We start from the raw sequence: 26,207 nt of genomic DNA, 5'->3' as shown, positions 1-26,207 counted from the left end.
ATCAGTGGGAGCAGGCAGCTGATTTGCCAAATTCTACTGATTCACTTGTTAAACTACTAGTGGAATGATTTCTACCTGCCAACAGAACAAGAGAGCATACAAAGAAAGACAGCACAGGGGAAGACCAATCTAGCACCTCACCATCGAGGGGCTTGGCCTCAGCTGGCGTCTGCTCTTCCTGAACTCCCAGGCTGTTCTCTTTGATACTTTCTATTTCCCGCCAGAAATCCTCCATGGAGGTGCTGTCTATGGAGGCTTGAGAGTTGGAGCGGCTGAATGCCGGGGATTGTAAGGATTCATTGGAGAGCATCCTGCTAATTCTTCGGCAGCGAGAAATGGATTTTCTGAGGAAAGAATAGTATCTGTTAACGAAAATCAGTGTCTCATGTTACAAATCACAAAATTAAATTTAGGTGTGATATCAATGGAGAGATGGAGTTAGTGTGATAGAGAGGGGTTTGAGGGAATAACCTCCAGTCAGCGGTGGCCCCGTCCTTTTCATTCTCTATAATTCATAATGACTTTGTGGCCATGTGGGAATTACCACAAAAATACTTTTTATAACTTTCACACACTCATAAAGTGGGAAGTTGTTCATATTAGTCAAAACATATATAGTAAAAGTTAGCGCCTGTAGAGTATCTAAGGTGATGTCAGAGAAGAGTGAAAAAAGCTGGCTGCTCACATCCAGTGGGGTGGCTACTATTAAACAAACAAAATAAGCATTGGCGAGGATGTAGAGAAACTGGAACCCTTGTTCATTGTTGGTGGAAACGTAAAATGGTACAGCCTCTGTGGAAAACAGCATGGCAGTCCCTCAAAAAATCTAACGGAACTACTGTGATATCTAGCAATTCCACTGACTATACATACAAAAGAACTGAAAGCAGAGTCTCGAAGAGATACATGTACATCCATGTTCATAACAGTGATTCACAATAGCCACAAGGCAGAAGCAACTTAAACGTCCACTGACAGACCAATGGATAAGCAAAATGTGGTCTATTCATACAACGAAATATTATTGAGCCTTAAAAAGAAAGGAAATTCTGACACATGCTACAGCATGGATGAACCTTGAGGACATCATGCTAAGTGAAATAAGCCAGTCACAGAAAAACAAATGCTGTATGATTCCACTTACATGAGGGACCTAAAGTAGTCAAACACCTAGAGACAGAAAGTAGAATGGTGGTTGTAAGGGTCTGTGGGGAAGGAGGCATGGCGAGTTATTGTTTAACAGGTAGAGAGTTTCAGTTTTACAAGATGAACAAGTTCTGGAGCTGGATGGTGGAGAAAGTTGCACAACAGTGTGAATGTACCTCATACCACCGAGCTGTAGGCTTAAAGGGGTTAATATGGTCAATTTTAGGTCGCACATTGTACCATAATTTAAAAACAAATATTTTTAAATTTAAAGATACATTTTTTAAAAGTTGGCTGTTGAGAAAATGAGCTAACGAGAGGAAATAATCCATGACATTAAACGGAAAATCTCTGTATTAGGATGGGGAAGTGGGGCACTGACTCAGTTCAGGGAGAACTGGATCACCACCAAGGGAAAGGTCCAAATGCTTAGGGGGGCAGCGAAGCTCCAGGTATCGCCGCCACCCAGCAGGACCACTGCTAACCTAGCAAACAACAGCTGAACAAGGCACAGAGCAGCTCCATGGGGTACTTTCCTCGTGGGATTGCTGCGAGGACTAAGTGAGTTAGCACACGTAAAGCATTTAGGACATTAAAACATCCAACAGATGTTAGTCTAAAAAACAAGGGACACAGCAGGGGAGACAGACGCCAAAATGCTGGAATTCTGAGAGAGTTTGGAGATTTACATAAAAATAAAATATTTTATGTGCAGTGGTGGATGCGTTAACTAACCTTACTGTGGTAATCATTTAGCAATATATACATACATCAAATCTTCAGGTCGTACTCCTTAAATTTACCCAATGTTATATGTCAATTCTATCTCAATAAAGCTGGAAAAATTTTTAAATGTTTGACTCTATGATATATGATTGACAAATATTACACTTTTTAGGAACAGAATGTTTGATTACATACAACACTTCAGTCTTCAACCAGGAAGAATGACTGAATTACTCTATGCAGTATGATCTTCTGTTCTTATTCTTACATGATTTTTTTTTTCTTTTTAATTTGCCAGTTGGAGTGTGTATGCAACTCCTCCACGCTTGCTTTCTTCTCCTTGGGTCCAGGTGGAATTGAACCAAAAAGTTGAGACTACTTAACCAATGTGTGGTCAGAGCTGTTTTATCCAAAACAAGAAATCCAGATGGAAAGAGCAATGACATAGTAATGTCCAACTGTGGCATTCTGACTCGCTTAGGACAATTCAATTTTGACATTCAGAGCAGCAGTGGATTACTACCAAACTTAGCCGTGTCCTAGAGCATATGTAAAGCACACTGATATGCATGAGAGTACAAAAAGAAAGGGGAATAAGAAAAAAATTCCATGTGCTCATATGGTCTATACCTCTAGGAATCCTAGATTTCTCAATCACCTTCAGTATAAATTTCTAGAATTTGATCATTGATCCTGAGACTGTACCAGACTGTAAGTAGTTCTAGTTTTGCAGTGAGTTAGCCAACTTATTTTTAAAACTCAGAGCATTTCAGGAAAATATTAGATATCCACTTTTATTTTTTTATTCTTTGCTGTATGATAAAAGTAATTTTATGTCACTTTGATAACTGGGTGATAAGAGTTCTTCACTGAATTCTTTAGTTTGACAAGACAGACATATTCTAGTGGTTGAAATACATAGGAAATCAACACAGGTTATGAAGGCAGTTACTGCTCCCTTTATTATTTTTAGGCTCTTCAGCCTTTTCTCTTTTGAAAACCACTAACGAATTCATAGAGTTATAGTATATAAACATCTACTTCCATGAAACTGTAATCAATTACCACTGCTCACACAGCCTACTGCCCTCCGTATACCATATTCAGGAAAAAGTATACAGATGCCCAAAATTTTCTCTAGTTCCAGTTTTTTTTTTTTTAGGTTTATTCTTTTAAAATGAATATGACTTGTAAAAAATTAACAGTCTTAACAGAAGACATGGACTAAGTTTTTAAAAATTATAAGGCGGTATATTATAAGCATAAAAGTTTAAGTAATACACAATTTATAAAGCGGAAGCTGAAGGTTTCTTCCCATCTGTATCATATCATATTGTTCTATAAGGTGCTTTGCTTTCCCCACTCAAAAACATGTCATAGGTATCTTTTCCATGCCAATACAGAGATAACACCTCAATGACTGCATGGAACGGCACCATTTATCTTAGAAATTAAGAAAACATGCAGATATACCTAAGCACTGAAAATGTTTGGAAAAGTGAGACATTTGGGAAATATTAGGTGAATCTTAGAAGATGAGGAGCATACATATTTAGGGCTAATCATGATTATTTTAGTTACAGCGTGGTTTCTTACTCATGCAAAGGGAATACTGGTAGAATCTCAGAGAAGAGATCTTCATAAACTTCTGCTGGGAGCAGGAGGGCCAGAGGTGAAATACAGGTCATGAACATCTGCGTAACACACTGGTTTCATCTGAGACAATCCACCCAAAGAATCCTTTAATTGCAATGGTCAACTATTTTTTTTGGCAAATAAGTCAAACAGCATTTTTGGGATAAGCACATTTGGAAGAGTTCTCATTTTTTTAGTTAGGGATCCAAATATTTCCCCCTTCACCCCAGGGTAGAGTAGGGACCATGACCTTCCAGTCTTAAAGTATTACGTAATTGTGATGCTTGGGCTCATCCACCACTTTGATGAGCCCCACAGCTTCAAACCTCACCATATTAGGATAAACAGAGCTTCAGCTTCATCAGCTGTTTGTCATTTTTTATTCCAAAACAATACCAGGAAAACACTACATGAAAAACAGAATGCAACTGTTACACAGCATTATATAGCAACTTTTGTTGGGAAAACACCATTAGGTTTGTGGGGTTTTTTTTAGCCACGCCGTGTGGCATGCAGGATCTTAGTTCCCGAGACCAGGGATTGAACCCGTGCCCCCTGCAGTGGAGGCACGGAGTCTTAACCACTGGACCTCCAGGGAAGTCCCAAAACACCATTAGGTTTAAAATTAGATTTAAGTGGATGATAATTACCATAAATTCAAAGTGGCATTAATAAAAAAATTAAAAAAAAAGATTTTACTATTCCATTTTCCCCTCCATAATGTTTTTAGAAATACCTTATATTATATTTTAATGATTACTGGAGATGCTACAACTTCCGAACGATGCAAATAACGTATAAGAGTTTAATTCTCCCTCCACCCCTTATTATATTACTATTGTCATACATGTTGCTTCTTCACATGTTTACACCCCACAATGGTTATTATTTTTGTTTCTTTTAAAAAGTCAATAATCTTTTTAAAAATTAAATAAGTAGTCTTTTATGTTTATCCTTTCTGGTGCTCTTCATCCTTCCTGCATGTCCATGTATCCATAACAGATCATTCTAATCGGTTTTGAGAACCTCCTTTGGTATTTCCTCTCTTTTTCTTTAGCATTTCTTGTACTATGGATCTGCTGGCAACAAATCCCCTCCTATTTCTTTCTGAATATGTCTTTAATTCACCTTCATCTTTGATGAATATATTTCTTGGGCATAGGACTCTAGGCTGGCAGATTTATTGTTGTTTTTATAATCCTTTTAGAGATGGCATTCCATTGTCTTCTGTATTCTTGATTCTGATGAAATGTCAATTATAACTCTTACTTACATTCTTCTAAATATAATGTTCTTCCTCTCTAACTGCTTTTAATAGATTTTTTTCCCCTTTATCTTTTGTTTTTAGAAGCTTAATTATAAAATGCCTAGATTGTTTTATTTGTATTTATTCTACTTAAGGTTTACTGAGCTTCTTGAATCTGTGGGTAGATGTATTTCATCAACTTTAGGGTAGTCATCCATTTTCTCTTCAAGTATTTCTTCTGTCCAACTCTCTCTCTCCTCTTCTTCTGGAACTCCAATAACACAACCATTTGATATTGTCCCAAATGTTCTTCACGATATGTTTGTTTCCCCTCCAACCCTCACCCCTTGTACTTCAGTTTAGGGAATTTCTACTACCCTGTCTTCAGGTTCACTTTTCTTTTCTTCTATGTGCCCAGTGCTAGTTAAGACCATCCAATGAATGCTTCAATTCTGATACCATGTTTTTTCATATCAAGAATGTCCTATTAGTTCCTTTTGAAGATTCTATCTCTCTGTTGACATTATTCATCTTTTATCCCTTTTATCTGTCTTCTTTTTAACATACTTATTATTGTTATTTAAAAGCTCTTGTCTCTTAATGCCAACATCTGTGCTGTCAGTGCATCTGCTAATATTGATTAAAAAAAACAGTCAATTGTTTATGGATCATATTTTCCTTTTCTTCTACAAATCTCACAATTTTTTGTTGACTTTGTTTTTAAAAGAACTCTAGAAAACTGGAGTAAATAGTAATCTCCCCAAGAAGGGTAAGCTTTCTGTCTGGTAGTTGAAATGAGGTACAGATCACTTCAACCCATTTAAGGAGCTGAGGTGGGTCTGGGCTGAGCTGCAACTTTAATCAGTTTTAGGTTACCTCTGATTCCAATGCTTTGAGGGGGTTGATCTGTCCTGTGTGTATTACAGGTCCCTCCCTCAACAGGGCTTTGGGATAAACACCACAGGACTACAGGAATTGCTCTCTACTTTAGAGCCTAGCTGCGAGCCTCCTGTGTTGTTGGGCTCTCAGCAAAATCCCAATGGGGAGAGTTATCAGACGTGGAGAACTAGCTCTGCATTTGGGGCTTCGACAGATTCCAACCTTTTGCACCAGCGCAGGCAGCCCCATGGGTGTCTCCCCTCCCCATAGAGTCCTTCTGCCAAGGGAGGTGTGATCTTCTGCTCAGCAGTGCACAGACTCAGGGAGAGACACACACTGAAGTGACTGCTGGGCTCTGCCCACCTAGGAAGAGTTCTTGCCTCCCTGGAACTGAGTTCCTTTAGACTTCTTTGTGTCCACAGCTCTCCATTATAAACAGCTTTAAAACATATGATTTTACATGCATCGTCTCTTCTCTAGTTGCAACAGTGAGAAAGATAATCGGCCGCAACCTAGTCTGTGTTCTAACTGGAAATGGAACTCCCACAGAACACTGTAAACACATCAGATAGTTTTTAAATGCTGCATCTACTAATGAACTGCTTGCTCTGTCTAACCACAAGTTCAATTGTTCTGAGTATATTCCACAGAACATTTCAAAAAGACATACTTCTTGCTAAGAAATACTCTGTGGCCTTTATTACTTCTTATTTTATAAAGAATTTCACATGAAACAATTTACTATCATACATATTCCATCATTTGATCCTTACCTTAACCTCCTGAAGTAGTCAAAGCAAGTATTATACATCTCAGTATACAGGGAGGGAAACAGTTACAGAGAGTAAGGTGAAGACACATTAACTTCCCACCACAATTACAATAAAATGCATATTCTTTTCTATGACATCATAGCCCAGCATGTTCTGTCCTCAAACATCTTATCCAGTCTCACCTTATATCACTCTCCCCTAGCATTAGCACCAGGCCTGCTAATCTTTACTCTGTTTCTCTAAAAAGTCAAGCTCTTCCTTCCCTTAGGAAATTTTCTCTTACCATTTTTTTTCTGCTTGGAACATTCTGTCTATTTCCATGGCAAGATGCTTCTCATCATTCAGCTCCTAATGTAAATGTCGCCTCCTCAGGGGATCTTTTCCCGGCCACCCTAACATAGCATTCCTCCAATTACCCACCATCTCAGCTTTCTGCATTTCCTTCTTCTCACTCATCAACAACAAATACTTTATCTATTCACCTACTTCATTTTTGGGAACTATTTTTCCCACTAGAATATAGAGCAACTGTGTCTGTCTTATTTACACAGTATCTGGCCAATAGCAGGAACTCAGAAATATTTGCTGACTGAATGACTAGGGACAGTGAAGCCAGGATATGAATTCACACCTTTTCGATTCTTTCCAAATACTTTCCCTACAGTAATCCTTCTTAATTTCAAACGTCTCCTCAGGTATTTGTGTATCTGTGTATAGCTCTACATATTTTTATACCAGGGAAGGAATATAGTATCGTGATTTAGAGAAAAACTCTGAAGACAGCTGGTCCAGATTTGAATGTGGGCTCTGCCACTTCCTAGATCTACAACCTTGAGCAAGGAATTGAACCCTTGGGCCTCCATATCCTAATCTGTAAAATGGGAATATTAATCACATACATGCCCTGGGTTATTATGAGGATTAACTGAGTAAATATATGTAAAATGCATGGCACATAGTAATCCCATGTGTTATTACTATATTTTAACTAATTTGTTGGCATGCCTATGGCTAGGTTTAGGGTCAGGCTAAAATGGGTGGTAAAATTTCACAGCAGCACTAAAATTTACTAGGAATATAATGAGATAAATAAAACTGCATTTATGAGAACTCGTCTCTGATCCAACCCCACTCCCAAGCCTTGTTTCTCCAACTCCCTTAGGCCAGAAGCGACCATCTGACACAATTCTGGCCAAGTCACATAAGAAAAATCCCTCTCCATGGTTTCAGTGTAATATTTTATTTTCCTCATATAGGTGCTATCCCTTTCTCTTCCTACCTCTCCCTTACTGGAAAGTAGACAAGATGACTGGTGCTTCAGCAGCCATCTTGCAACCATGAGAAAAAAGCCATGAAAATTATAGTGATCAGCCTTGGTATTATTGAGTCTCAGAAATAACATCAGATGCTGCCTATACTCTGGACTTCCAGAAATGTGAGAAAAATAAACTCCTATTTTTAAAAACTACTCTAATCTCTGTTGTTGTTGTTATTGCTACTTGCAGTCCAAATGATTCCTAAGTGATATACCTAGAAGAAATACTTTAATAAGTCATTTGGGGTGTGGTAAGATGAGACACCATTTATACCCCACTAAGGAGACTATTCAAGTAAGATTAGACAGTCAGTAACCTGCCTCCTAAAGGAAGGTGGAATCTAATGTAATGATTTTCCATTTTAAGGGTGACCAAATTATTAGCCCAACCCCAGTCTTGGTCTGGTCTTGATCAGTACACTATGGAGTTAAACTTCATTCCTGCTAAAGATCTCCCTGCCTGAATATGCAGGGAATATATTCACATTGTTCTCAAATCAAACATATTCCAAACATTTTAGGAAGAATATATCAAAATCAAAGATTTCCCCTTCTCTTTCTGAAAGAATAAGACTGCATTCCCCACTGTCATTATCACTGAATGAGGCCGGTGGCGGCACAGCATGACCATCTAGAGAAATCATCTTGGACCCTGACGGCAGTGGGCCTGTGCAGCAGGGTTCTTGCAAGAGAAACCTCTCACTCTCTGGGACACACGCTGGGTACAGTCCCAGTAATGCTGCTGTCTGCCCTCTTAGCTTCCTGGGGAGGCCACTCAGCAAGAGAAAGAAAGGGGACAAATCCCTTGTTTTCAGGCTCTGGCTTCTCCATATCTTTGGATTCTAACAGGCTTATAAACAAGCTCAAGTTGGATGTCTCGGAAAAAGCACTTGAAAGGCAATGGTGATAAAAAAAGAAGCTATGGTTTCAGATTAACAGACGCAAGAACACAGAGGAGTTTCCCGCTCTTTCTCAGGCTCCCTGACTCGGTCTTTCACTATCGTTCTGGCATCCTCTCCTTCGCATCCTGCCAGCCCAGTTTTCTCTTCTGCTCCTGGCCTTCCTCAGCCCTCCTAGGGGAGTGAGGAGAAAGCTGATGAAGCTTGTCCTTCAAAAGGTAAACAGGTCTGCCTGAACCTCTCTGTTGGCAGAAAAAGATACAGAAAAATGCGTTTGTAGATTAAGGGGAGGCTTAAAACAGCAAACGAACCTCAGTCACTCCGCAGGGAATATTTGAAATGGTTTTGAAAGCTAGAATTCTTTTTAACCAATTGAGGTTCACAGCAGCAATTAAATCCTCATGCAGCCGTGTATCACCTCTGAGCACAGGCACTGGGCTAGAAATGGGAAAAGTGAGAATGAGGAAATAATAACTTCCAACTATTATACACTGAACTCCAGTATTTACAAAGGAGGGGGCTCAAATGGGGCCACAGGCTCTGCTGTTAAGAGAGAATGACAGACCCTTTTCCTGGAGGTGGGAGGAGGACAGCAGGCTTTTCTGTACTTCTACTGTGAAAGGAAAGCAACTCCACATGCTTGACTTCCAAGGAATGTAACCTGTTATGTTCTGTCTACCGCTCTACCAAGAAAAGCCACTAACTAAAATCAGTGCTTGTACAGTTACCACTTAAGTATAATACATCACTTATATGGACACATACAAACACACACATGACAAAACCAAAATATAATGGTTCTTAAGTTTCCCCTACTTTGGCTGAGGGGAGGGAGGGGTAGAGAGTGATTGCTAATGGGTGTGGGGTTTCTTTTTGGAATGTTGAACATGTTCTGGAATTAGTGGTGATGGTATCACAACCTTGTGAATAAACTAAAAACCACTGAACTGTATACACTTTAGAAGGGTGAATTTTATGTTACATAAATTATATCTCAATTTTTTAATTGTATGAGAAAAAGATCACCTTTCTTTTTTTAAAATTTTGATAATTACAAGTGTTTTGACACTGACAATACAAAACCCTGGTGAGGATGTGGAGCAGGAAGAATTCTCGTTCCTTGCGGGCAGGAATGCGAAATGGTACAGCCACTTTGGAAGACAGTTTGCTGGTTTCTTAAAACTCAGCACACTCTTACTGTAAATCCAGCAATTGCTCTCTCCTCAGTATTTACCCAAAGGAGTTGAAAACTTATGTTCATACAAAAAGCTGCACATGGATATTCATAGGCGTTCTATGTTCATAACTGACAAAATGTGGAAGCCACCAAGATGTCCTTTAGTAAGTGAATGGATAAACAGTGGTATATCCAGATAATGGAATATTATTCAGTGCTAAAAAGAAATGAGCTATCAAGCCATGTAAAGACATGGGAGAATCTTAAATGCATATTACTAACTGAAAGATGATAATCTGTAAAGACTACATACATACTGTATGATTCCAGCTGTATGACATTCTGGAAAAGGCAAAACTATGAAGACAGTAAAAAGATCAGTGGTTACCAGGGCTTGGGGGCAGCAGGGGAATTGGGAGGGGGAAAGGAAGGATGAACACGTGGAACATAGAGGATTTTTAGGGCAGTGAAACTTTTCTGTATGATACCACACATTTGTCCAAACCCCCAGAATGTAAACTATGGACTTTGGGTGATTATGATGTGTCAATATAGGTTTATCAATTGTAACAAATGTACCACTCTGGTAGAGGGGTGTTGTTAATGGAAGAGGCTGTGCACGTGTGGGGCTGGGGGCATGTGGGAAATCTCTGGTCCTTCCCCTCAATTTTGCCGTGAACCCGAAACGTCTCTAAAAAGATAAAGTCTTTTTTTTTTTTTCAAAGAAAAGTACTTGGGAATTTCAAAGTAAAGGCAAACTTAGGAAAATGCAAAAAAGAATCAAATTTGCAAAAATACCCATGGGTTTAGAAAGAAGGAAAGAAAGGAAAGATACTTCTATGAAAAGCTACTGGCTGCTTTGAGCAAAGAATAACAATCACAGATGGGAAATGGTCCTAGCTGCTCAAATAATAATCATCTAAACAAGAGACAGGATGAAATGTCTGCTACGCAGGCAAAGGAAATCACCGAGTGTGAATGTTTTATGTTCTGTCTGTTTTAAAACTAGTATGCAGTTTATGAGCCTGATGTATACATTGATTTTGGTGAAGCTCAGTCAATCCCACAAGTGACTCTTATCACATTATCCTTAAGGATAAGTTAAAATTATGAGTGGAAGACTAGTTTGGTGACACCTAATTATTGCTCAGAGGCTCATATTTTTTATTAAATTAGGATATGCCCAGGAAAGAATCTATAAAACAGAATATGAACAGAAAGCAGCTTTCCCTTGCTCTTTAATAGAATTCTATCCTTTATCCATTCAGCGACACGTGTCACTATAAGAGTCTTGGTGATCTGTATGTTTTGTGCTTCTGAGATTACTCTTCTCCACGTAACCTGGATAAGCAATTTTTAAAGGATGTCTTTTAATATCAAATGTAAGCTACATATTCCCTCTATTTTTCAGTACCAATTATTACGTAGTTTTGAGGAGCCTGCCGTGGCTGGTATTGCTATGTCTGACTTTCAAAGTAATTAAACAGATGAGTCCGCCATTCTGGTGTCTACTGAGGGTCTGCCTTTGTTTTCCAGCTCCCTGTGTGCCTCTCTGGTGCTGTGATGATTTGCTGGAATGCAACCACTCAATCTCTGTTTCCTTCACATCCCTGGTCTGTATTTATTATCATTATTACCCAGCCATTAATGCTCAGCCACGCAATGTGAAAATGTTCTTCTACTGCATCGTTGTACTGTTTTTCAATTTCCTTTGTCTGTTGCCTCTCTCCAGCTCCAAAAATTCAGTAATAGCAGGACGGAAGCACAAATAGGATCTCTGGGAGTATCAGGCATTCCCACATGATCATTCTCATGTGGATGGGCCTTAAAGAGCTCTGTGGTCCATCCCGACAAGGCTTTCCCTGAAATGGGACTGACCTTCTTCCTCACGGGGCACTGGAATCAGCTCAGCTTTAAACTATTTGGTATAGAATCCAAAGTAGAATGTAAATCCAATTTATCATATTCTGACAGGATTTGGCCATTTGGATGAATAATTATCCAAATTGATTTCTCTTCTTTCGCAATATACTTTTCCACACTCAGACTCACTCCATGATGGCTTTAATTCCACAGCGTCCATTTGAGCAATAACCATTTTGTATTCCATTTGTTTTCACTGTCTAACTTTAAGACAGCTGTTTCCTAACTTCCCTACAAACAGCTTTGAATTGGAGAGCCACAACTAGGATTTCCAATGAAACAGAGGATCCTAGAATTGGAGAGCTAAGAGGGAATCTGAGAAATGCCAAATAAAACACCACGTTTTAAAGAAGAAAAATGAAGCTCAGAGAGGTCAAGCAACTCACCCAAAGTCACACAGCTAATTACTGAGAACTAGAACTGCAAACTTGGCCTCCTGATGCCTTATTCCATGCTCTTTCCCCCCTGACCACCAGTCTCCTAATTCATTTATGCTTTATTCTTCACCCACTCACCAAAATAAATAAATAAATAAAGCTTCACATTTTCACATTAGAGATTATCCTCTTTGTCCCCTGAATGTATTTCTTAAAGAGCACATGATAAAATAATCAAGTGGATAATATTTTTATCATTAAATATGTTGGAAATTATGTCCCCAGTCAGTTTTCATTAAAGAACAAAGAGCGCTATATGCAAAAGTGTCCCACAAAATAAAGATTTTTAAAAAAACAAAGTTCTCTGAAAATCTGAAAGTGAACTAATAAAATCGGCAAGGATAGCAGACCAAATACAGCAATTATCTAAGTTGTATGTAAAATATAGACAGATAACACACATTAAAAAAACAACTGCTATATATCCAATATAAAAGTAATATATTAGCACTATTAAACATAAATCACATTTTTAATTTATCCATTGCTTGGTATATTAGAATATATTAAAATTTATTGAAATAGTGTCAATAATTCATTCTATTTTAAAACCATTCAAGGTAGTAGAAGCTAAGACTCCCATTTTACTCAGCTTTCCTTGTGGCACATAGAGACAATTCCGAGGTGTCATAGCCAGGTTAAACTAAAATACATTCTAAATTCACATTTTTGTTACTGTTGCTATTGGTAATCATCATCATCATCATCATCATCATCATCATCATCATCATCATCATCACCATCATCCGATTGAAGGCACTTTAAATTAGTACTCTACCTCACTCTCTCCAATTTACTCAAAACACTCTTCATCGCCAGATAAATTCCTTGAGCAAATCAAAGAGCCAGCAGTCAGAGCACTTCACACTCTCTAAATGCCATAAAAACAACTGTTGGGACTAGGGTCCTCAAAGTCCTTCTCACAGCATGACAAAGAAAAGCACAGACTGGTAACCTGAATGCCCATGTTAAAAGTGAACTTTGGAAAGACAAGAGCTGTAAGTTTCACCAAAAGAGAATCAAATAACTAGTTTCACACTGGCTGACACTTCATGTGGTGGGGCTCTGAAGATCTCCCCGCACTGGAGATGAATGGCTTTAGTAGCTCAGTATCTGACCCCTGACAGCAAATCCAGAATGGCAGGATCTACAAAGTGAAACTGCTCCAGGAATTGGCATAGAGGTTGCCTTGACTCTTTGGTTAAACACCTATCAGGGCTGCATAAGTTAAACCTTTGCAAGAACTGGTAAAAATTAACTCCTGAGGAAAGAACCAGGGAGCTATAACCCCCCAAATTTCCAGAGTTCAAACAAAGCCAGGAATGTGTGTATGTACATTGGTGTGTATACTAAAAATTTATCAAGTGAACTTCTGCTTTCAACCATGACAAAGTTTCAGACTTCACACCAGGCAGAGTAGGGATATGATAGAATCCACAGGACATACAGTAGAAACCTTAGAAGTCTCTTGTCATAATAGTAAAGTTTGCCCTAGCTAGAGGCTACTCTAGAATGCACTCACCACCCCCCTGCAAAATCAACAAATAACTGTCTGCCAAAATAAAACTGTACACTCTTTAAAGAAATACAACAAAATATACCAATATGCAACCTAAAATTAACAAGTTCAAGTAGCTAAGGAAAATTAAGATATATGAAGAAGGAAGAAAAAGTGACTCATAACCAGAAGAAAATCAGTCAGTAGGAAGACAGAAATAATATAATTAGCAGAAAAAAATGTTAAAAGAGCTATAATAAAAATACTCAAAATACTTAAGGACCTAAAATAAAAGATGAACATAATGCAGAAAGAAGTAGAAAATATAAAAGATGAAATTTCTATACATAAATAATATGTGAAATAAAACATTCACTGGGTGGAATAAATGACAGATTAGACACTGAAAAAAATCAGTGTAAAGAGGAACAAAGAAAAGGATATCAGCAAATTTCATGTTAAAAACAATACAATCCAAAAGACAGCAGAGCAGTAGCTTTAAAATACTTGAAGAAAAAACTATCAATCTAGAATTACATACTCGGTGAAAATATCTTCAAAAATTAAAGGGAAACTAAGTTTTTATTTCAGACATAATAAAGTTGAAAGATTCATTAGCAGTAGAACTTTCCTGCAAGAAATGTTAATGAAAATCCCTCAAGCAGAAGGAAAATAATACCAGATGGAAATATGGATCTATACAAAGGAATAAGGAGCATAAGAAATGGTACCTATAGGGATAAACACAAAACTTTTTAACGTATTACTTAAATCTCCTTAAAGGTTAATTGATTGTTTGAAACAAAAATAATATAACATTTCATGTTAATAATATTAATATATAATATATAATCAAATGGTAATGTACATTAATTGAAGGTAGATTATGATAAGTTAAAGATTAAAATATATAGTTAAAGCAATTGCCAAAATACACAAAGAACTAAGTAAAAAATACTTGATTTATCCAAAAGCCCCCCAAAAAGGAAAGAAAGGATTAAAAAATAAAAACACAAAAAATATATAAAAATAGTAGATTTACACCCAATCATATCACATTAAAGTGTAAATGGTTTAAACCTCCCAATTAAATGCAGATTTTCAGATTAGATTAATAAGCAAGACACACACACACACACACACACACAAAACCCAGTGTTGCCAAGGAGTCCACTTTATATGCAAAGACACAAATAGGTTAAAAGCAAACGGACAGAAAAAACACCATGCTGAAAAAAAAAATCAAATGAGAGCTGAGTGGCTATATTAACATCAGAAAATTTGATTACAGAGCAAAAAATACCACTAGAAGTTAATGGAATCATTTTCTAATAACAGAAAAGTCAATCAAGAAGAAATAAGACTCAAAAATATACAAACAGCTCATGCAGCTCAATATCAAAAAAACAAACAACCCAATCAAAACAATGGGGGAAGATGTAAATGACATTTCTCCAAAGAAGACATACAGATGGCTAAAAAGCACATGAAAAGATGCTCAACATCACTAATTATTAGAGAAATATAAATCAAAACTACAATGAGGTATCACCTCACACCAGTCAGAATGGTCATCATCACAAAATCTACAAACAATAAATGCTGGAGAGGGTGTGGAGAAAAGGGAACCCTCCTGCACTGTTGGTGGGAATGTAAATTGGTACAGCCACTATGGAGAACAGTATGGAGGTTCCTTAAAAAACTGAAAATAGAGCTACCATGTGATCCAGCAATCCCACTCCCAGGCATACATCCAGAGAAAACCATAATTCTTTTCAAGTATCCACAGAACATTTACCAATATAGACATTATTTGGTCCATAAAACAAATGTCAATAAATTTAAAAGAATTCAAGTCATATAAACATGTTCTTTGACTACAATGGAATTAAATTAGAAGTCCATAGCAAAAACATATGTGGAAAATCCTGGAAATTTTTGAAACCAAATAACACACTTCTAAATAACCAATGGGTCAAAACAGAAAGCAAGATGAAATTAGAAAGTATGAAAACATTAAAACTACAGCATTACAGAAGTTTTGGAATACAGCAAAAGCAGTGGTTGGAGGGAAATTTATAGCACTAAACACCTATATAGAAAAGAAAAAAGTTACCCAACCAATGACTTCAGCTTCCACCTTAAGAACTAGAAAATGAGCAAATTAAACCCTAATAAGCAGAAAACAGAAAAAAGCAATTAAATAGGAAACATAAAAATAATAGAGCAAATCAATGAAACCAAATGTTTGTTCTTTGAAAGATCAATAAAATTAATAAAGCTCTATCTAGACAGATTAGGGAAAAAAGAGAAGTCAAAATTAGCAATATCAGGAATGAAAGGGTAACATCACTACACATTTTACAGATATTAAAAGGATACTATAGGAATATTATAAACAACTTTATGCCAATAAGCTCAACAACTTAGATGTAAAGGACAAATTTCTCGTAAGATACAACCTACCAAAGCTCACTCAAGAAGTAATAGATAACCTGAGTGGTCCTATCTTTATTAAATAAATTGAATTTGTAGTTAAACACCTCCCCACAAAGAAAACTCCAGGTTCATATGGCTTCACCAAAGAATTCTACCAAATATTAAAAAAAAGAAATAATACCAATTCTACAGAAGCTCTTTCAGAAAATTAAAGAGGAGGAACCTTTACTAACTCATCCTATGAGGCTGGCATTACCCAAATACTGAAACAAGACACATACTACAAGAAAAGAAAACAGACCAATGCACCCCCCCCCACCCATGTACGTAGTTGCAAACGTTCTTAAAAAAATTTTATCAAATCAAATCCAAGAATATATAAAAAGGATAATACACCATGACCATTTAAAAACTGTTAATCCATTTAATTCATCTAATTTATCATATTAACAGAGTAATATGATCATGTAATAAATGCAGAAAAAGTATTTGACAAAATCCAGCATACATTCTTGTTAAAAAAAAAACTCTTAGGAAATTAGGAATAGAAGTAAAGGGCATCTAGGAAAAACAGCTAATAGCATATTTAATGGTGAAAGACTGAATGCTTTCCCTCTGAGATCAAGAAGATCTGGACGACTGCTCTCACCACTTTTATTCAAGATTGTACTGGAGATTCAACCAGTGCAGAAAGAAGTAGACTATATTTAAATACAGATATCATAATTTTCTATGCAGAAAATCCCATAGAATACAGAAAAAAAAGCTACTAAAACTAACAAATAAGTTTAGCAAGGTCACAAGGTAAAAATCAATATCAATACACAAAAAGCAGCTGTATTTCTATGTACTAACAGTGAGCAAGTAGAAATCAATATCTTAAAACAATATCTTTTATAATTGCATTAAAAATGTGAACTACTTAGGAGAATAACTCTGAGAAAAGATGGGCAAGGCCTGTACACTGAAAACTACAAACATTGCTGAGAGAAATTAAAGCCCTAAATAAAGGGAGAGACGTGACTTGTAAATGGATTTGAAGATTCAATACTTTAAGATGTCAATTCTCCCCAAATTGATCTATAGAGTTAATGCAATCTCAATCAAAATTCCAGTTGGATTTCTTTGTAGAAACTGACAAGCTTTCTAAAGTTCATATGGAAATATAGAAAACCTCGAGTAGCCAAAACAACTGTGGGAAAAGGAAATCAGAATACTTATATTACCTAAATTCAAGACTTATAAAGCTACAGTAGGAAGCAATATAGTAGTGCCATCAAATAGATACACAGATCAATGAAACAGAACAGAGTCCAAAAATATACCCACAAACATGTTATCAATTGATTTTCAACAAAGGTGCAAAGGGATTCAGCGGGGAAAGAATAATCTTTTCAATAAGTTGTGCTGGAACAAATAAAGAACCATAATCAAAACAAAAATAAAAACAGAAACGACTTCCATCTTTACCTCTATTCTATATAAAAAAATTAACTTAAAATGGGTCATAGAGCTAAAATGTAAAACCTAAAACCTTTTAAAACCTTTAGAAACCTTTATGTTTCTAGAAGAAAACATGAAGAGAAAATCCTTGTGACTTTGGGTTAGGTGAAGATTTCAAAGATAGGTCACAAAAAGAAGATTTGAACACTTTACCAAAGAAGAAAATTGTATACATCATTGAGAGAAAAATGAGATGTTTTACAGACTAAGAATTGAAGTACCACTGTCTCTGATATTATCCCTGATCTTACCAGAGGAAAATTATCTGCCAGCATATGCCACTTACATTCTTGTATTACACTGACTTGAAGATAGGACTCACCTCAACTATTAGATTTTAAACTTGAAATTAGAAATTATATCAGATTTATTTTGACATCTCTCAGTCTACCACAGGTCCTGGCATGATGCCTGCTTCATTGATGCAAGTGTTAAGTGCATAAAGGTAGATGAATTGTAGGTATATATGGAAATCCTTTTGTAAGTGAATGTTTTATTGAAGAAACACGTTGCATAAAATTATTTTGTAAGTTTAATAATTTTATAATTTCTTTTTTATGTGTTCTAGAAAAGTTTGAATTTCATTAAGGAAAATAAGTACCTATCTTCTTCCTCCTTCCAAATTTAAGGCTTTTCCTTTAAACTCAAGGTTGCATTAAAAAAAAAAAAAAAAAAACCAACTTGTTTTTAAAAACCATTATCTGAAGTTAATCACTATTCTCTAATTTCCTTTCTCTCACAGACCTCCAAGTTGTAGAAATCGGTTCCAGGCAGTGCCAGCTCCTAAAAGATAACAAAGCTATGCTATTATGGAAGCAAAGAGGAAACAGAAGACTGGGGAGAGGGAGGGGAAGAAATACCACACAAACTTTCATGGAAATTCAGTGTCCTTGAGTTGCAGGTATTGCCCCAGAGACAACTGCCAGGATGCTTCTGGCCTCAAATGACATTCTGAAGAAAGGCAGATGCCTCAGCTATGAGAGCCTCTGGAGAGCAGGGATCTGTGAGTTGACAGCCATCTTTTCTTTTCCAGTCTCACAGTGACAGAGAACAAACTCCAAAAAGCATCAAAGTGATCTAGGTTTTTCCATTTCTGAAGTCTTGCTTCAGGTGGGGCACACTGATGCCAAAGAAAAAATAAAGGCCATCTGCCACAGAGCAGGACAGATTTTGAAAGTGGATACAGCTAACCACAGAAAGCCAGCCTCACATAATGCCTGAACAGTAACAAACAAACAGGCAGGGACCAAGTAGACCCCCAGAGTCTATTTACTTTCAATAAATATTTATCAGACATAGACATACAAACTTGTCCCCCTTCTGGTAAGCTCTGAAGCCTGCCTAGATAAACCTTATTTTATTGCCATCATCAGTTTCCAGAGCTCTGTACCAACTAGCCACACTGGCTAATGTTTATTTCTCATTTTCCACTTGTTATTTGTTAAATTTAACTTTTAAATTAATTTTGAATGAAACATAAAATCACAGAAGTGTATGTGTGTGTGTGTATATATATATATATATATATATATGAAAAGGAGAAGCGCAAATTGGCAGTTTTAGACTAACCCGGGATTTTGCTCCTTTAATTCACCAAAGGTCTGATGGGACTTCATTAAGTAGGTTACTTCGCCAGTCTCATTTATAAGACCTATAGGATGTTATAATGAGGTGTTTTTGAAAAATGACAACAAAGCTGAATTTCATAGAATTCAGAGGGGAAAAAGAGACAGATTAAAAAGAGGGCAGTGAATTGGTTGCTACTGGATTTCTTAGCCTGTGTGACCACCTAACTTTTCTGAAGAAAATGACTAACATGTCGGATAGAAAATGTTGTATTCAAATAAGTGGTTATTGATTTAGAATGAAGATGATCTGAGCATCTTTAAAGGCAGGAACTTTTAGAAAAGGAGAGATTTAGCCATAAAAAAAGAATGAAATAATGTCATTTTCAGCAACATGGATGATCTAGAAACTGTCATACTAAGTGAAGTAAGTCAGACGGAGAAAGACAAATATCATATGATATCACTTATATGTGGAATCTAAAATATGACACAAATGAACTTACAAAACAGACTCACTGACATGGAAAACAAACTTACGGTTACTGAAGGGGAAAGGGGGTGAGGAGGGGATAAATTGGGAGTTTGAGATTAGCAGACACAAACTACTAAATGTAAAATAGATAAATAACAAGGTCCTAGGTATAGCACAGGGAACTATATTCAATATCCTGTAATAAACCATAATGGAAAAGAATATGTATATACATACATATGTATAACTGAATCACTTTGCTGTACACCAGAAACTAACACATTGTAAACCAACTATACTTCAATTAAAGAAAAAAAAGAAACAAAGAAAGAAAAGGAGAGATTGATCTGTAAGGGAGGGGCCCAAGGGGACTGAGCAAGCCTGCCAAGGAGGCAGGAAGGCAGGGTTCAAGCTTAGCAAAATCCTGTTTTTCTCCGTCAGGTACAGAGGGAAGGGCGATGAAGAGCTGTAATGGATAAAGTATGTGTGTGTGTCTCTATGTGTACGTAGATATGTGCACGGGTGTGTGCACATGCACGTGTGCAGACTGTTTCTATTTATTGAGAACTTCCTTCCAGTTAGTTCTTGCCAGTAGATCCTTGCTGGCTACCACTAGGGCACGCTGCTCTTGGTACCTGGGCTTGAGAGTTAATAAATACTTGGAATCTCACCCTCACATGTTCCGTACATTTTGTTAAGCACTCCTATCCATCCATTTACCAGACTGTCCCCAAACACAGGAAAAGCCTGCAGGCCTTAGATATGACAGTCTGCCTTGTGCCACACGTTATAGTTTGAATTTAGACTCCAGTGTTACACATGAAAATGTAAGGGTATAAATGTTACTTGGGAGCTTCCCTGGTGGCGCAGTGGTTGAGAATCCGCCTGCCAATGCAGAGGACACGGGTTCGAGCCTTGGTCTGGGAAGATCCCACATGCCGCGGAGCAACTAGGCCCATGAGCCACAATTACTGAGCCTGCGCGTCTGGAGCCTGTGCTCCGCAACAAGAGAGGCCGCGATAATGAGAGGCCCGTGCACCACGATGAAGAGTGGCCCCCACTTGCCGCAACTAGAGAAAGCCCTCGCACAGAAACGAAGACCCAACACAGGCATAAATAAATAAATTAATTAATTAATTAAAAAAAAAAAAGTTACTTGGCTATGGTTTAAAAATTTCCTTGGGATGCTCCAAGCAGTGGCCTGGGTACCACAAGTGCTGTGGGAGGCCCAACCTCTAAATGTCTGGTCACCCTTTATGTGGATGGGAACCAGACCCCTAAATGTCTCCTCTCACCTTAAAGGTCGGACTACACCCCGGTCACCCAACGAGAAGGAGGCTCAGTAAACCACACGTGGACAAAAGATAGCTTTACTGACATCCAGCCTCTCCCACTGTCGAAGTAGTCCTTGGCTGCATTCGTGCTGCAGTGGCAGAGTTGAATAGTTGCCACAGAGGTGCTATGGACCACAAAGCTGAAAATATTTACATCTGACTCTTTACAGGAAGTGTGCTGACCCCTGGCCCAGAGCAAAAGAAAATGTGCTTTTGCTGGTGCAGGCTGCTGCTGTGTGCCACCTCGGACAGGTCTAGAGACATCCGTCCCCGCCTCCAGATTAAGAGTGCAGACGGTTTCCTGAGGAGCCATGGCGCTTAGCACACCCGCCCCACTTCTTCCCCAGGAGCACAGGCTGCGTCCTCCAGGCACACTGACAAACTCTTAACCCATGACTCTCCTCCCTGGACCTCAGGAAGAATGGGAGGCTCAACTAAACCTCGCCTGTGCTCTTTTCATACTCTGAGTCGGAATCTTTGTATAAAGGTCCACTTATCTAGAGAGAAAAGTGCTCTAAATTCCATTCCTGGATTTAGAAAGTTAGTTTTTAATAATCCAAATGTGCAGAAAAATACTCTAATGGCAATCTGAGAAAATAAAATTTCAATGCTTCAGTTGATTTCTCCAGAAAGCCTGTTTAAACCTGTTTAATCTTCCCTGATACATCTAGGAAAAACCATAACTGAAAAATTCAATTGGTCACGTGATATGAGAATTCAGAGGCTTGAATTATTCTGTTGAATGAACAAAGAGCAAGATCTGGAAACAAAGACTTTAGGCCCTTAACGTGACTCTAAAGAATGTACGAGAAAACTGAAAACTGTGAATTTTTAATATCACAAGTTAAGGAAGACAATGACTCCAGAACAAAATCTATCGGCGCGAAGGTATGACCTCTGACAGACAGAACAGCAACACGATGTCACTGACCACTGGAGGATCAAGCTCCTCCTGGAAGGAATGGTTGGTTCCAAGACCCTTCTGCAATTCACAGGACCATGGCCTCATTTTCCTATTACGTGCCGAAGGCCAATGAGCCAGTTTTTAAAAGTGACAATTTTTCTAGTGTTTGAAGTCAGGCAAAAACATCAAGCAAAAACCATTGCAGTTTACTTACCACGTTATGAAGGAAAAAAGATGGCTTCTGACAAAACTTGCTAGTCTATTATGAAAGTTAGTTTGTGGGGAGGTTCCAAGGAGTTGGGAGAGGAGTATTCATCATGTGCAGTGAGATATACCACAGAAAATACGGAACCAACCCGGCCGCTATCAGAAGCACGATCCGTTTTCTGTGTATCTATTTTACAGCACCTTAAGCCTAGGATTGCACAGCATACACATTCTCTTAAAGAGAAATACTGAAGTAAGAAAACAGCTGATCAGTATTTGTTATTTAATATTTTTATTTTTCTTAACTGAAAATGAATAAAGAATATAACTAATTTCATCATTGTACAGAACTTACAATGTATAACCCCTCTCTCCCCTTTATACCCATTGTAGGAATGATCTAATAGAGCCTTGGGCAAGTAATCCAGGATAATCTCATACCGATGAATGCGTTTGGGTGTCAAATTTTGCATTCGTATTGTGAATTATATTTTCTGATGCCCTTCTTGATTACTCGTAACCTTCGTGGATCTCCCTGAACAAACTGGAAGCCAGTTTACAACCTCTCCTGATGAAAGCAAACAGAGGGTAACTTACCATCTTTTCAATATCACTGCCCAGAAACACATGCACTGTTTTACAATTCACAGCATGGCTTCATGTGCAATTGAGGTGGGACAAGGAAGGAGAGTAGGGAAAGACGTTTAAACAGTTCCCTAAAAATAGACTGTAATTCTTTATTCTCTGCCACTCAGAACATAGCCACCAGAGCCCTAAATTTAATTCTTTTCTTCCATACTGTTTCTACCCACCCCAAGTTTGCCAGTCCCCTTTGGGCATGAAAAGATAGAAAGAAGAGGAAAAACTGAACATGCAGTGAAATAGAGGTATATGTAAGAGGAGCATCCATGGTCTGAATATTTAAAACAATACTTCAAAGAAATATTGAAGGAGCAAGTTTCTTCATTTGTCCTTATTTTAAGCATAAGAACACCTTACCTACTCTCACATGCCAAGGTCTTCTATAGGCAGCCATGGTCCATACCAATTATGGACCTTATACTTTACAGCATTTTAGAGTTTCACATTTATCATGTCTCATAGGTATTCTAATTACGAAGAAATGGAACCTGCAGATGTTAAGTGACTTGCCCAAGGTCACAGGACAAAGTAGAATACTCTTTTGGGAAGAAATGAGGAAAGCTTTTACACCCAAATGATCAGTATAAAGGCCACACAAATCACCCAGAATAACTGAGGTGTTTCTTTCAGGATCCTCATTAAGTTCTGCTTAGTGTTTAAAATACAAATTTGAACCAGGTAATTATAAGCATTGGTCTGGAAGCAGATTTAAGGAACAAGTTTAGTTTGTAAGTGGGCTGGAAACTGCTTGATCAGAGCCATTGCTAATGGGAACTGCAATATTTGTATATCTAATGAATTAACCTAAGAACCTATAGCTGAGAGAGGAAGGAAGGGATTGGAAAAATTTATGTAGAAACAATGGAAAAACTCTATAATTGGTTTACGGAGGGAGAACCACAGAATTCTACAGAGGTCACAATTACTGCACCATCATGTTACTTCCCCTCCATTTCTTGCTTAGCCAGAACTCTAAAAACTAAAGAAATCTAAAGACTAAGGAGGGGCATTTGACACTGTGAACCCATGCTTCTCTCTTGGACTGCGTCACTCCATAGGGACAGCTCTGGAATGCTGTGGGAGAGCTTTTAGATTGTCGAAAGAACTAGGGGCCTTCTGGTATTTAATCGGCAGGGCCAGGAATACTAGGAGTCCTACGATGCAGTGAACAGTCCTGCACGGAGAAAGAATCGTCCTGTGTCACACGTGACTTTCAAATACCCTGCTGGACACTGACCACAGGTGAAAGGCTTGTTTGTAATCATTGCAACCTAGAGCCCGATTCAGTTTTAGACTTAAGACAAAGGATTTTTTATGTACGGAAATTTCCAGGAACACAATTACTGTGTAAGCTGAGGGAAAACTGTGCTTTGTTTTGTTCGAATATCCACCCTTCTGGAAACTCAGGTCCTGTGCAGTAACACAGGACAAGCTCATCCGGCCCAGTCTCCACATGCAGGGTCTCCGGCCACACTGATTCTGCACGTCAGAGCGACCATTTGACTCCTTCACAGTGTCGTCTGCCTGAGCTGTGTCCCAACGTTTACATATTGAAACACTTATTATATAAAATATACTTTCCTTTTTTTTATATATTACAGTTGGGGCATTATGTTGATTTTTTAAATTATGCGCACAAGGAGAGTATATTATCTGTAAATTTCATCTTGGGATTGATAAATGGGACAATGTATCTGATATGGTTGAAAGTCAGGGCCGTAGCCATTCTTTCTTTTCTGGAAAATCTCTCATTCCCGGCTTCTGGGACAATGCTATCTCCTGGTTTTCCTGAACCCCCCTTCCTTAGTCTACTTTACTGACTCCTATTATACCCAACTCTTAAAAGCTGCAGTGTTCCGGAGTTTCATTCCCATCCCTCTATTTTTACTGATTTATCTCTCTTGCTTACTTGGACAGCTTTGACTAACACTTACTTGCCAAATGGCTAGACCCTGAGTTTCCCACTTCTTTTGCTGAATTTCACACCACATTTTCACTTGCCCACTGTGTACCACTTGTATTTTCTACCAGTGCAGTATCTCAAATGCAGCAAGTCCAAAACAGAACGCATTATCTGCCGTGCAAAGTCTGCTCCTCCTGTATTCCTGTTTTTCTTGGTTAAGGATGATATAATTTACCAAGTCTGCCAAATTAGAAAACTGGAATCATTTTAGAATAATACATCACTTTTAGACTTCCCGAAAGTAATTGCTCACCAAATCCAAACAAACTATTTTATATCTTGAATATTTCTAAAATCTGGAGCACAAGTTTTTGCACGTTTTCTGAAATACAATAAGTAGCATTACAGTCTTAATGTTACATGTGGTTTAACTCATTTTTACTTAAGTTATATAGCCTGTAAAACTATAATTTTATACAACTTTATGCACAAAGATGTTAAATATAAGGTTATTTATGAAAATTTGGAAACAAACAGCTAAAGGAATGGTTTGGTATTTTTATTACGCATCCATACAAAAGTGATTTTGTAGCCATTAAAATTATGCTAATGGAATGTCTTTATTATAATAAGAAATGTTTTTCATAGTATTCTATGAAAAATCAGGATCTAAAATTATCTCAACCATATAAATTATGCAGGGAAAAATGACTGGAATGAATCACTAATGGTGGTTTATCCCTGGTGAAAGGATTATAGATGATCTGTATTTTCCCCTTAATGTTTTCTTCTGCTATCTTCGTGATTTTCCACCATGCATGTTTTTCCTATAAGTAATTATTTTAAGTCCTTTTCAAGTCTTGTCGATAGTGCCTGGACCATAGTTCCATCACTTATAACAGCCTTCGCATACACTTTCCTTGCTTCCTGTATCTCTTCCCTTCTGTCCATCTTCCACACTGCTTTGAGATGAATATTTTCAAAATGTAGATTTGCCCCTGGAGTTCCCTTTCTGCTGGCTCCCTACCTGTGCAAAGGTCGAGGCGCAAACACATACACATGTCATAAAAAGATGGGAGAACCTGTCTCCCAAGTCTCTTTTTTCAGCCTCATCCCCTGCAATTCCTCACCAACAAACAGACCTTCCACCTTTGCTTGAACAAGCCATGGACTGTGGCATTTTTTTGCAAGTCTGTTTTCTTCGACAAAAATGTCCTTTTTCTCTTTTGCTGCCAGGTCAAATAACACATTCGTCCTTTAAGACTCTATTCAAATGCCATTATAGCCTGAAGCTTTTGCTGGCAGAGATAGAGCCTCTCACACTCTCCTCCCAAATATTGTTGTGGATACTCTCTGTTAGCACTTATCTCTTGGTATGAGAGAGAAATGGCCACAGGAGTTCCTCTTCCTGGGAAAATACTGTGTCTTAGTCACCTTTGTATTCTGAGCCCTGATACAAGGTCTGCACTCAGAAAGCATTTGATGAATGACCAAATTAATGTATGCAGCCAAAAGCTGCAGGAAGAAAATCTTCAAGCGCCTCACATACCCAGATGGCTTGGAGGAGCTGAAGCCGAGTTT

The 26,207-nt window shown here is 37.8% G+C and overlaps 1 protein-coding gene across 14 annotated transcripts in view; it reads right to left on the bottom strand.

Moving 5' to 3' along the window:
* ARHGAP28 (Rho GTPase activating protein 28) overlaps positions 1–26,207 on the bottom strand; it is a 162,624-nt gene that overhangs the window by 69,955 nt on the left and 66,462 nt on the right. For all 14 annotated transcript variants that reach the window (XR_014233997.1, XM_082353550.1, XM_082353556.1 and 11 more), the window contains one exon: positions 142–344. Coding sequence is in view for 13 of the 14 variants with exons in the window: in XM_082353550.1 (XP_082209676.1) it covers positions 142–344 (203 nt within the window). In the remaining variant the exon portion in view is untranslated. The remainder of the gene's footprint in view (positions 1–141; positions 345–26,207) is intronic.

Source organism: Balaenoptera borealis (genome assembly GCF_965194805.1).
Source record: "Balaenoptera borealis genome assembly, chromosome: 14".
NCBI lineage: Eukaryota > Metazoa > Chordata > Mammalia > Artiodactyla > Balaenopteridae > Balaenoptera > Balaenoptera borealis.
Note: the sequence above shows the minus strand (reverse complement) of the source record. Positions and strands in the feature narration are given on the sequence as shown.